The sequence below is a fragment of the Pan troglodytes genome, chromosome 8, assembly GCF_028858775.2.
Source record: "Pan troglodytes isolate AG18354 chromosome 8, NHGRI_mPanTro3-v2.0_pri, whole genome shotgun sequence".
NCBI classification, from domain to species: Eukaryota; Metazoa; Chordata; class Mammalia; order Primates; family Hominidae; genus Pan; species Pan troglodytes.
This window is the reverse complement of record NC_072406.2, coordinates 108,102,481-108,115,134: the sequence shown is the minus strand read 5'-3', so window position 1 is coordinate 108,115,134 and position 12,654 is coordinate 108,102,481. Positions and strand designations below refer to the sequence as shown.

Sequence of the window (12,654 nt, the reverse complement as noted above, 5' to 3'; positions counted from 1 at the left end):
CCAGGCTGATCTTGAACTCCTGGGCTCAAGTGATCCTCCTACCTCAGCTTCTCGAGTAGCTGGGCCTACAGGTTGTACCACCACACTTGGCTGGACCCGGTTCTAACAAACTCCAAAGACCAGGTCTTTTCATTATGCAGCTGCCACTGACATTACTTGTTGAATCTTGTTGCTTAAGGAAGCAACCACTATTTCAAAGGATCTTCAACAGCTTCTCTAACTTTCTGAAGCCTACAAGCAATGATGATTGAAAAATGCTAGTTGAGTTTAGAGAACAATTTTAAGTGGAAGTTTCCTTATATTTCCTAGTGATAAAATAACTAGCTGACTCCCCTACTTTGTTCCTCAAGGATTTCCTTTCATGTTGCCAGAATCTAAGAAAGGGCGGGGAAGGCAATATTTATTTACAACATTGCGCTAGCAGGAGAAAGGACAACTGTCATCCTTACAACATTTTTTAGCTTGTTAACTTAGTATATTCCTGACATCACTTAAGTCCTTCTGCATTATTTTGCATTCTGTATTCTGTTAAAATGTTCTTCAGATGTTACCATAATTCTTCCTCCAGAAAGGGCTCATGGAGCTAATTATTTAATATTATTTATTACTTATAAATATTATTTATTATGACTACTTATCCATTTGCTTGTGGTTTTTATTCACTAAAATGTCACAAGAAGAGGGGAGTTGGGGTCTTGTATCAGAGGCAACAAAAAGTAGTAGCTGGATGGTTTTGCCTTATCCAAAGCCTCTGATCCACTTGGTTGTACTCCACATTGTTCTTGGCCTATTTCACTGCTATAATTGCAAGGATGTAAACACTCCCAAGTCTTCTCATTAGTTCACTTATAAGTTTATGTATCTTATTGACTGTTTTATGTTCTCCTAAATTTATTTAATACAGTATATTTCTTCTAACTCTAATGTCTACATTAATATTCCAAATATTTGCAAACACACATGACCACACATTTTACATTTACAAACTTTTCAAACAAATACATTTTATATGTTAATTATTTAACTTGATATTATACAATATTATATAACAGATTTCCCTTTAAGTCAATAATTTCCTTCACACACAAAGAATAAATAGTTCAAGAAAGCAAGTGTTAGAAAACAAGGCAAAGTGAGAGGTACAAGATTCAGACAGGCAGCCAAATAACAAGAATATCTGTTTAGGAACTCTGGCCAACGACTCTGAAAATATAATTGAGCCTATGTTGAATCTGGAAGAACAAATTTGATTTCTGCTAATAGCAGAAGTTCCATAGTATCTAAGCTAACAAAATTCTAAGGTATGCTTCCTTATAGTTCCTCTACCCCTAATTTGAAATAATGGCATAAACAGGGTCTCCCTTTCCTTGCAAATCCTGTTTAGGATCTGAAGCCTTTCACTTTCAGAAGGGGTGGCTGGGATGTGAATGTTTATATAGCCTCCAAGATGTCATCACATATATGCAAGTGATTATGTCGGTTCTTCTGAGTTCCTTTAGCCTTTGTTAGTGGGGTTATATATTAACATAGGCTTCAGATAAAGCATAGAAATCCTATAAAATCATATAAACGATGAAAACATGAAATATAAAATATTCGTAGGAAATTATAGAAAATAAATTATAAAAAAATATAAAATGATGGCTAATCCACGACAATCCTGCTCTATGTGTATGAATAAGAAGTCAATTTTCCCACCTTTCAAAATAAAAAGAAACATATTATTTGAAAAAATGTTTAGATGTTTAATAGCTACACATACCTGCTCATGAGAGAAATTTATACCCAGCAGTAAAGCATAGCAATACTAAAAGAAGTGGCAATGGAATTAGATCCATTTTACTGGGTCTGTGTGTGTGTGTATGTGTGTGTTCCTAAACACCACATAAAGGATTATTCTAGTCTATATCTGTTTTATTCCTTCTTGGTAGCAAGCAGGAACATAGGTGTATATTTCTTTTTGGATTTAAAAATCTGATTTATTAACTATTTTAATTAAAAATACTTTTATATACAGGAATATTATTGAAAAAGATATCCTCACTCATTCTTCAGAAAATGCAATGGTCTAAAATTTTAATGCAAGTTGACATATGTTCTAAAGTAAGGAAAGTAAAGGAAGACCACTATTTATTAAAGAAGATTTTTTTAAAAGGACATACCATAAAGGAAAGGACTGGTACAGTTTAAAACTTCTTTTCATCAAAATGCATCATAAAGAAAATGAAAAGTCAAGCCATTAGGGAAAGATAGTTTTAACACATATAACTGACAAAGGGCTGGTATCCATAATATATAGAGAATTGCTTTAAAAAAAATAAAGACAGGCCGGGCACGGTGGCTCACACCTGTAATCCCAGCACTTTGGGAGGCCAAGGTGGGAGGATCATGAGGTCAGGAGATCAATACCATCCTGACTAACATGGTGAAACCCTGTCTCTATCAAAAATACAAATAAATTAGCTGGGCATGGTGGCAGGCACCTGTAGTCCCAGCTACTCGGGAGGCTGAGGCAGGAGAATGGTTCGAACCTGGGAGGCAGAGCTTGCAGTGAGCCCAGATCGTGCCACTGCACTCCAGCCTGGGCGACAGAGCAAGACTCCGCCTCAAAGATAAATATATAAATACATTTTATTTATTTATTATAAATAAATAAAGACAGACAAAACAATAGAAAAATAGAGAAAAGTATCCTTTCGGCTGGAGCAGCCATCTTCCAGTAATTCGCCAAAATGATGAACGCAAAGGAAAAGAAGAAAGGCACCTGATGTATGTTCTCTAGGCCTTTTAGAAAACATGGAGTTGTTCCTTTGGCCATGTATATGCGAATCTATAAGAAAGGTGATATTGTAGACATCAAGAGAATGGATATTGTTTAAAAAGGAATGCCCACAGGTGTTACCATGGCAAAACTGGAAGAGTCTACAATGTTACCCAACATGCTGTTGGCATTGTTGTAAACAAAGAAGGGCAAGATTCTTGCCAAGAGAATTAATGTGTGTATTGAGCACATAAGCGCTCTAAGAGCTGAGATAGCTTCCCGAAACACGTGAAGGAAAATGATCAGAAAAAGAAGCCAGAGAGAAAGGTACCTGGGTTCAACTGAAGCGCCAGCCTGCTTCACCCAGAGAAGCACCCTTTGTGAGACCCAATGGGAAGGAGCCTGAGATGCTGGAACCTACTCCCTATAAAGTCATGGCATAATTGGTGTTAAAAAAAAAAAAAAAAGACCTCTGGACTGTAAAAATGTTTCTCTTCATTGAGAAGAAGTGTGGTGTCCTCTCTCTCAAATAAATATTTAAAGCAAATTTTAATTGTGTCCTAATGCATTATATAATGTCTTTACTAGTCAAATTTAATGTATTTCTTGCTTAGATGTGAGGTGGCTTATTGTGCAACAAATTACTCAATTGGTTAGAAAACAGTCAGATATTATTTATGAAATATTTGTACTGGTTTGAAGATAGTCCCTCTAAATCATCATGGAAGAAATAAAATAATTTCCAAAAAGAAAAAAAAAAGAAAAATAGACAAAAGTAATGAAAGGTCATTTCACAGAAAAGAAAATACCAATGACCAATGAACCTATGGAAAGAAGCTCAATGTGGATAAATAAGTAAACTGTGATACATCCATATAATAGAATATTATGCAGGGGTAAAAAGAAGTAAGCAATCAAGCTGTAAAAAGACATGGAGAAAACTTGACAGGCATGTTTTTCATGGAAGAAAGCCAATCTGAAATGGCTCCATACTGTATGATTCCAACTATATGACTATGATGGCTAATTTTATGTGTCAACTGGGCTGAGCCACAGTTTCTAGATATTTGGTCAAACATTATTCTAGATGTTTCTCTGAAGGTTTTTTTGTTTGTTTTTTGTTTTTTTCTTTGAGACGGAGTCTCCTTCTGTCGCCCAGGCTGGAGTGCAGTGGCGCGATCTCTGTTCACTGCAACCTCCTCCTCCTGAGTTCAAGCGATTCTCCTGCCTCAGCCTCCCAAGTAGCTGGGATTACAGGCATCCACCAGCACAGCTCACCATCTTGGCCAGGCTGGTCTCAAACTCTTGACCTCTAGTGATCCACCCGCCTCGACCTCCCAAAGTGCTGGGATTACAGATGTGAGCCACTGCACCTGGCCTCTGAAGGTATTTTTTAGGTACAGTTTAAGCCAGTTGACTTTGAGTAAAGCAGATCACCCTCCATAATAAGGGTGGACCTTATCCAATCAGTTGAAGGCCTTAATAGACAAAAGACTGACCTCCCCTGTGGAAGAGGGAATTCTGCCAGCAGATTTCCTTCAGACTTAAACTGCAACTCTTTCCCAAGTCTCCAGCTTGCCATCCTACCCTGCACATTGTGGACTTGCCAGCCTCCACAATCATGTGATCCAATTCCTTAAAATAAAATTCTCTCTCTCTCTCTCTCTCTGTCTACATCCTATTGTTTCTGTTTCTCTGGAGAACCTTGATGTACACAATGACATTCTTTAAAAGGCAAAACTGCGAAGGCAGTAAAAAGATCAGTGGTTGGCAAGGTTCCAGGGGGAGGGAGGGATGAATAGACAGAGCACACAGGATGTTTAGGGGAGTGTAACCATTCTGTGTGATACTATAATGGTAGATACATGTCACTGTACATTTGTCAAAACCTATAGAATGTACAACACCAAGAGTAAACCCTAACGTTAAATATGGACTATGGTTGATAATGATGTATCAATGTTGGCTCATTGATTGTAACAAATATCACACAAAGCAGATGTTGATGCTGAGGGAGCTGTGTGTGTGCTGTGGTGAGGGCGTTTGTGGGAACTCTGTACTTCCCATCCAATTTTCTTGTGAGCCTAAAATTGCTCTAAAAATAAAGTCTCTTAATTTAAAAAAAATTGAAAAAAAACTGCCTCTTTAAAAAGAAATTATAAATTAAACCACAATGAGAATATAATTTTAGATCCACCATATTGAGAAAAATAATTTTTAAAACACAAAATATTATGAAGACATGGCACAAAAGGAAATTGTATATACTGCCATTGGGAGTGTATATTGATATAATCACTTTAGAAAAGAGTTTGGCATTGTCCAGTAAAGTTGAAGCTGACTTCAGCTACAACCTAGCAATTCCACTTTTGAACACATATCCTAGAAAACAGGTTCTCAAAGTGTCACGTGACTAGTAGCATTAGAACCACCGGGAACTTGCTAAAGATGGAATTATCAGACCCTACCCCAGACCTACTGAATTAGAAACTACAGAAGTGGGCTTACCAATCTGTGTTTTAAGAAGCAGGCCAGGTGTGGTGGCTCATGCCTGTAATCCCAGCACTCTGGGAGGCCAGGCAGGAGGATCATTTGAGCCCAGGAGTTTGACACCAGCCTGGGCAACATAGTGAGACCCTAGTGCTACAAAAATAAAAATAAATTAGCTGGGTGTGGTGGTACATTCCTGTAGTCTCGGCTACTTGGGAGGCTGAGGCAGGAGAATCACTTAAGCCCAGGAGTTTGAGGCAGTGAGCTATGATTATACAACTGCACTTCAGCCTGGGCAACAGAGTGAGATCCTGTCCTAATTAAAAAAAAAAGCTGTCTAGATGATTTGAATACATAAAAAGGTCTGAGAGCCACTGTCTTAAAAAGAAACTCTTGCACATGTGCTCCAGAAGACAAGTACAAGAATGTTCAAAGCAATATTGCTTGTAATGGCAAAAATTAGAAAAAAGACCAATGTTCATCAACAGAAGAAAGTATAAATAAATTATGGCATTTTTATACAACAGAATACAATATAGAAGTAAAAATAAAAAAATAACAATGTCTTAGTTCATTTTGTGCTGCCATAACAGAGTATCTGAGACTAGGTAATTTATAAAGAACAGAAATTTATTTCCTACAATTATGGAGGCTGCAAAGTTCAAAATCAAGACGTCAGCATCTGGTGTCTAGTGAGGGCCTTCTTGCTGTGTCTTCACATAGTGGAAGGTGGAAGGGAAAAAGGAGACAAATGCTGTGTCCTCACATGGCGGAAGAGTAGAAGAAAGTGAACCCACACTGCAAGCCCTTTTTATAATGACATTAATCTATTCATAAGGGTGGAGCTCTCATGGCCTCAAACACCTCCCATTAGGCCTCACTTCCCAACATTGGGAGTTAAGTTTTCAACACATGAATTCTGGGGAGCACATTTAGGCCACAGCAAACAGCTACAAGCATGAACATGGATGAATCGTTCAAAATAAGTAAAGAAACAAGATTACAGAAGAATAAACAAATATAACTCAATTTATATAAAGTTGAAAACATACATAAGTAAATAATACATACTTAGGGATGAATACCTATGAAGTAAAGTCATACAGGAGAGAAAGAATGATAAACACAAATTCATGGTTATTACCTCTGGGGAGAAAGAAAGAAGATGACGTTAGGTAATGGCACAAAGGGCCTTCTAAGGTGTTGGTAATATTACATGTTTTTAAGCTGGATGGTAAATACATAGATATTCATTTTATTACTTTTCTTTAGAACTTATGTTTATATATACATATAGATTATATATTATGCTATATAGTATACATTATGTATTAGTTTATGTGCATGAAATATTTCAAAATTTAAAAGCTTAAATAAAGCCTATTTCAATAATTATTTTCAATAAGTGGCTCAAGAAAATAATTTTATTATTGCTCTTTTTTTAGGAGCTATGGAAAAATGAACTCCAACTTACACAAAATCTACTTTAATTTCTTCATTCCAGCATGGATGAGATCCACTTGCTGTATTGGTTTTGTATACAGTGTGCTGGAAAGAAACTTCCACGAATGGATGTACAGTATCCTGAAACACATAATAAACATTGACTAGATTTTGAAATACTGTATATAGTCGATAAAGGTAGAGGCCTAGGAAATTACTTGGCAAATGTATGGCTTAAGTTTTCTAGTTTTTCAAATGACCATTATTTATTTATTTATTGAATAAACATCTACTGGGTCTATTCTATATCAGGTACTTTTCTAGGATCTAAAGATAAACAGAACTTTCTCTTAAGGATTTTAAAGTCTATCAGGGGAAAATATACAGGTAAACAAACAAGTGCAATGAAATGTGAGAAATAAGAGAAACATCTTTAAGGTATGAAAATTATTCAGGAAAAGGAATGATTAACTTTTGGGGGTGACAATAAGGAGAGCATCATGGAGAAAACATTGCTTGAGCGTGTGCTTTGAAACTTTAAGTCGTAGTTCCTTTGGACAATAACATGGATATGCGTCGAGGCCATTCCAGGCAAAGGAAACAACTAGCAGAGGCCTCGTAGAACAAGGAGTAGCATGATATGCCTATGGGATAGAAAGAGATGAGGCTGATTGTAGGCATGGGCCAGATGCCTGAAGATTTTGTAGCCATTTTAAGGAGCTTATACCTTATCATATAGACCCTGAGAGCAGGGAATGAAATAGTTAGAATTACATTTTATAAAGGCCACCTTTACTGTGTCATGGAAAATAAACTGGAAGCCAAAGAAAATATAGATGGAGAGATGAATTAAGAGTCAATTGTAATTCAGAACAAACATAATCAATATTATACTTTATAGAAGTGTTAAATACTTATCTCATGTAAGGTCTCATCTGAGGCTACTGATTTGATTGTTTCTCTATGTCTGAGGCAAGATATAGATGATTTCGAACAAGTAGGCATATCCAAGGCTCTTCAGGAAAAACAATAGAGAGACATACACCTTAATTAGTTTTAATATTAGTTTTGGTAGGAGTGGGTGGGTTTTTCCTGTGCTTATGAAGATATATAAGTCAGTTTCTCTGGTTCTTACTGAGTTTGCTTTGAATTGTCTTATCATGTGTGGTTACAGCTAAACATTTGATAATTACTACTCTGGAAGCGCAACTCCTAAATATTGAACTATGGATTAGATCTCGTCTATGATAAAATATTCACAGGTATTCAGAAAAAGGGGAAGAAAAGGCAAGTTATTCACGATGGATGTCAATTAAAATATATATTGTGGGTGGAGGATTACCCAGGTGCCGAGGCAAGAGACTGAAGGCACAAACTGTTGCAGTGTAATAAGGAAAATAGTTAAAATAAGAATAGTTATAATACAGATTAGATATAGAGATGATCATGGACATTATCAGTCATTAGTATAAACATTATTAATCATTAGCTTTTAATATTACTCTTTTTGTATTACTAATATAACCAAGGAATAACCGGCGGGTATAGGGTCAGATGCTGAAGGGACATTGTGAGAAGTGACCTAGAAAGGAAGAGGTGAGCCCTCTGTCACACCCGCATAAGGGCCGCTTGAGGGCTCCTTGGTCAAGCGGTAACGCCAGTGCCTGGGAAGGCACCCGTTACTTAGCAGACCGTGAAAGGAGTCTCCTTTCCTTGGAGGAGTCAGGGAACACTCTGCTCTACCAGCTTCTTGTGGAAGGCTGGATATTATCCAGGCCTGCCTGCAGTCATCCGGAGGCCTAAACCCCTCCCTGTGGCACTGTGCTTCAATGGTCACGCTCCTTGTCCACTTTCATGTTCCTCCCGTACTCCTGGTTCCTCTTTGAAGTTCTTAGAAGATAGCGGTAGAAGAAATAGTGAAAGTCTTAAAGTCTTTGATCTTTCTTACAAGTGCATAGAAGAAAACACTGATGTATGCTGCCTTCCCTGTCTGCTTTGGCTACCTAAAAAGGAAGGGCCCCCTGTCCCATGATCAGGTGACTTGCTTGACCTTATAATCACTTGGACGACTCACCCTCCTTACCCTGCCCCCTTTCTTGTATGCAATGAATATCAGTGCGCCCAGCCATTCGAGGCCACCACCGGTCTCCGCATCTTGGTGGTAGTGGTCCCCTGAGCCCAGCGGTTTTCTCTTTATCTCTTTGTCTTGTGTCTTTATTTCTTACTATCTCTCGTCTCTGCACACAGGGAGAATCCCTGCTAAGCCCCGTAGGGCTGGACTGTACTATATATATATATACACACAAATACACATTCTCTCTCTCTCTATATATATATATACACACACTCTCTCTCTCTCTATATATATATACACTCTTTATATATACACTCTATATATATTCTCTCTCTCTATATATATACACTCTATATATATACACACTCTTTCTATATATATATGACAAGTTATACTTTAAGAATATATCCCTCCTACTTTTTTGGTGTTACAATATTCCTTTTTTTTTTTTTAGCAGCATGATGCTTATAGAAAATGGTGGTGATTTTATATGTCTTTATTTCACAAAACAGTCTTTGAAATATGCATTTGTTTTGAGCATACTTAATTCTTTTAGATGAACAAGGCTGTAATTTGTAAGACACTGGCAAAACCTTTAAGAGATGTTAACTATAGATTAGTAGCCAGTAAGCAAAGCATTTGTTTTTCATAGGAAGAATTCATGAGCTGTGGTAGGCATAAATGTAAGCAAGCAGGACACATGTATTGAACACAGACAGAGGGGAATGCCTAACATTCTTAAGGCATTTGGGTATAAATATTAGTAATATATAAATCATACTGACACTACATATATGAGACACTAAATATCCAGGATACACTAAATACACGTGGGCACTTAATATTCATGATGCTGTACTTTGCCCACCCACTAGTGATGTCCACTCTGGCCCCATGTATCCTCTGCCCCCAAAACACAAATAAAACCCAATGGGGCACATACAATTTGTAGATGTTACCTAAAAATAACAGGTCTAAAACAGAGCAGGGTGTAACTGTAGCAATTCTGATTTTACACACCATTCCACATTTGCTTCACAGCTTTCCTGGGGCATTTTCTCCACCTTTCTGCTTCCAGTACTGAGAGAGTCAGTGGCATGGAATAGGGCAGTTGGCAGCAGAAGCTTCAGAATTTTCACAACAGGGAATAGAGACAAAGGAATTTACTTGATACAGTATGAGAAGGTGAGCATGCAGCCAATACCCTCAAAATATACATGTTAAAGTTACTCTGGGAATCTCGAACCTCAGAAAACTCTTAATACATGGCATTGACAGTAGGTATGACTATGCAAATGAAGATTTCAATTTTCATTCATTTTATGTATATGGAGCATTAACAAAGTGCAAAGGTTTACAAATAGAACAGCATGGAGAATTCTCACACTTAAAATAGACCTTTTGCAACTCTAAAAATTGGGGCATATTGCCTTACCCATTAATTGTTGTTTTTCTGGTAGGAATATTATAGGCCCTCACTATTCGGACAAGAATCTTAATATCTCCGTCAGAGATCGCCTGCGCTGTGACTTTTTTCCTTTCTTTCCTCTGAGGTTTTAACTTTCTCCGTGGTTCAACAAACTTACAAACTGCATCTGTCAATTGGCTAACGGGTAAAAAATGATCATTAGCCTCATTTACGTTTTCTTGGTTTTAAAAGATAACAGTCTTTTGAGTAATTGAAATGAGACCATTATTCTAAACCATATTCTCTGCATTATGGAGGGGAGACAGAATTGTCTTAAACTCAAGGAGAAATATTTTTCTTAGCATAGGAAGGAAGAGATGCTATGTTCCTTCATGTTGAGAGAGACTGTGATTGCTCCTTGCCCCTTGGGTACATGGTCCAAACAGATACGTGGACATGGAGAGGTAAAGCCATGAAACCTGATGATCTTTTGGAAGATTATTCATTGTTCAGGAATCATTCTCTTGAAAGTGCCTGAATATTAACATTTTATCCATGGCTCTGAAACTAGAATTAGTTATATATGCCGCCAACCCAGGCAACACAAATCCATAGAATTATAGTTTTATGGTCACACTCATTTTCCCCTCAAGGACTGAAAAGTAAAACACAATAGAGTTCAGCATCCTAAACCCGTTAAAACCTTACTGATCATTCCAGGAGTCTGCATGTGGCCTCCAGGGAGTTTTCCCAGAGACAGCCCTGTTCCTACCCTTAGTTCACAGATAGGACAGTATGAGAATTGAGTTACTTCAGCAAACGCTCCCCCAACTGCTGCCTGTGGATCTCAGTACCTTTGTACAGCTGAGGATTCTCTGTTTTGCAAAGGGGTGATTACAGGCTTAGCATGGTGCTAGCAGCAACAACTTTTCCTATAGCAGTCTCAGGACAGGAAATCTTATGGCAAAACTAATTTGGGACAAAGGTGTTTCTTTTATTTTTCTTTCTTGCCCTGAAACCTGTCTAAGGAGAGGGCAAAAAACTGCCCCCAAATACTATATAATTGAAAATATATCATGTAGAGATCCCAAAATGCAACTTTAAATTGACCAAATATTTTAAATCATTATATTTCATGTTATGATCTGAAACCACATCTTTTGACATATGGCTTAATTAAAATAAAAATAGAGAACTTAGAGGATTTTAAAGATATTATCTTAAAGGTTTATATTTCATACTTAATAGTTTTTAGCAATTACCTTGTAGATACAATTTCTTCATAATCATTCACAATATCTGACAAGTTACATTTGCTAATTTTAACAATTCTCTTCATTATCAACCTTCTCACCTAAAAAAAGTTTAGAATTTAATAAAAAATGTATTGTTTATATTTTAAGGTTAAGTATTTACAATGCTACCGGTGCCAGTATATTTTACTCCTAATTTTTGCAGGCAATGAATGGAGTAGGAGATTAGACAAGTGAAAATACTCTTCTGTTTGCTGCCATTATTAAAGTAATTTCCAACTTTGACACTGTCACACCAAAGCTAGTTTATTTCCACTTTTTTTTGTCTTTCTACATCCAGTTCATCTCATCCTAAACTCTTTGCTCTCTTATTTTTTTCATCTAACTCACAGTGTATGTGGCCAGAACTAGTTTTCACCAAAGGAGACAATTGCCCTGTGAATCCACTTCTACAATAGCCACTAGTAATGGATATGAGTCTTGATCTACAAACCCAAGGAATTTTGATCCCATTTCTGTATTTCCTTCGAGTCAATCCTATTCTGACTTTAAGACCTCATTCTGGCAGCCTGGCAAGAAAGTCAGTGCTTGAAGGAAGCCATCTCCCTCTTCCTACTTGGAGAACCCACAGATCTTAGTTCCTCCAAGGACTCTGAACATCTCCTTTTTAGTCTGAGGAAATCCTTCCCTTTCTCCTCTTACCCTGTCTTTAGTTTTTCAGATATGAAGCCAGGCAGAAGCATGTCTGGAGGCAATTTTCTGCTTTCTGTCCTGTCAAAGATCATTCTGGAGACAATGTAATCGAGACCCTAGTTGTCTTCTTGAAGCGGGTAGGGAAATGGAGTGGTGAGAGATGAATGGGAAAAACATAACTCCTAAAAATTATCCTGCCACACGGACAACAAATTGTTTCCCTTGAAGGTGAACAAGACCCCGGTGGCCCCTTCACTGGCCACTCTCTCTCTTCTCCCACTTTCCCTTGGCACGATGCAGGCTGAGCTCCTGGCTGTTCCTCCCACGGGCCAGGTGTGCTTCTACGCCGAGTTTTCTACGCTGGGTTCCATCAGCCTAGAATATTCTTTCCCTAAACTTCCATGGCTAGCTTCCTTGTCTCCTTTAGGTCTTTTGCAGAAATGTTACCTTCTTACCGGATTCTTTGACCACTTCTATTTAAAATTGTGCCCTTACTCACCCCAACCCCTCCCCTCCACCCAGAACTCCTGTT

The 12,654-nt window shown here is 37.6% G+C and overlaps 1 protein-coding gene and 1 long non-coding RNA gene across 3 annotated transcripts in view; one reads left to right on the top strand and one right to left on the bottom strand.

Annotated features, from left to right (window-relative positions):
- CC2D2B (coiled-coil and C2 domain containing 2B) overlaps positions 1 to 12,654 on the bottom strand; it is a 170,277-nt gene that overhangs the window by 30,818 nt on the left and 126,805 nt on the right. Inside the window, 4 exon segments of the mRNA XM_054660392.2 lie at positions 6,726 to 6,835; positions 7,589 to 7,709; positions 10,204 to 10,374; positions 11,439 to 11,530. Coding sequence (XP_054516367.1) covers positions 6,726 to 6,835; positions 7,589 to 7,709; positions 10,204 to 10,374; positions 11,439 to 11,530 — 494 coding nt within the window.
- Positions 1 to 12,654, top strand: part of LOC104008264 (uncharacterized) — a 170,331-nt gene that overhangs the window by 90,303 nt on the left and 67,374 nt on the right. The gene's annotated exons all lie outside the window — the stretch shown is intronic.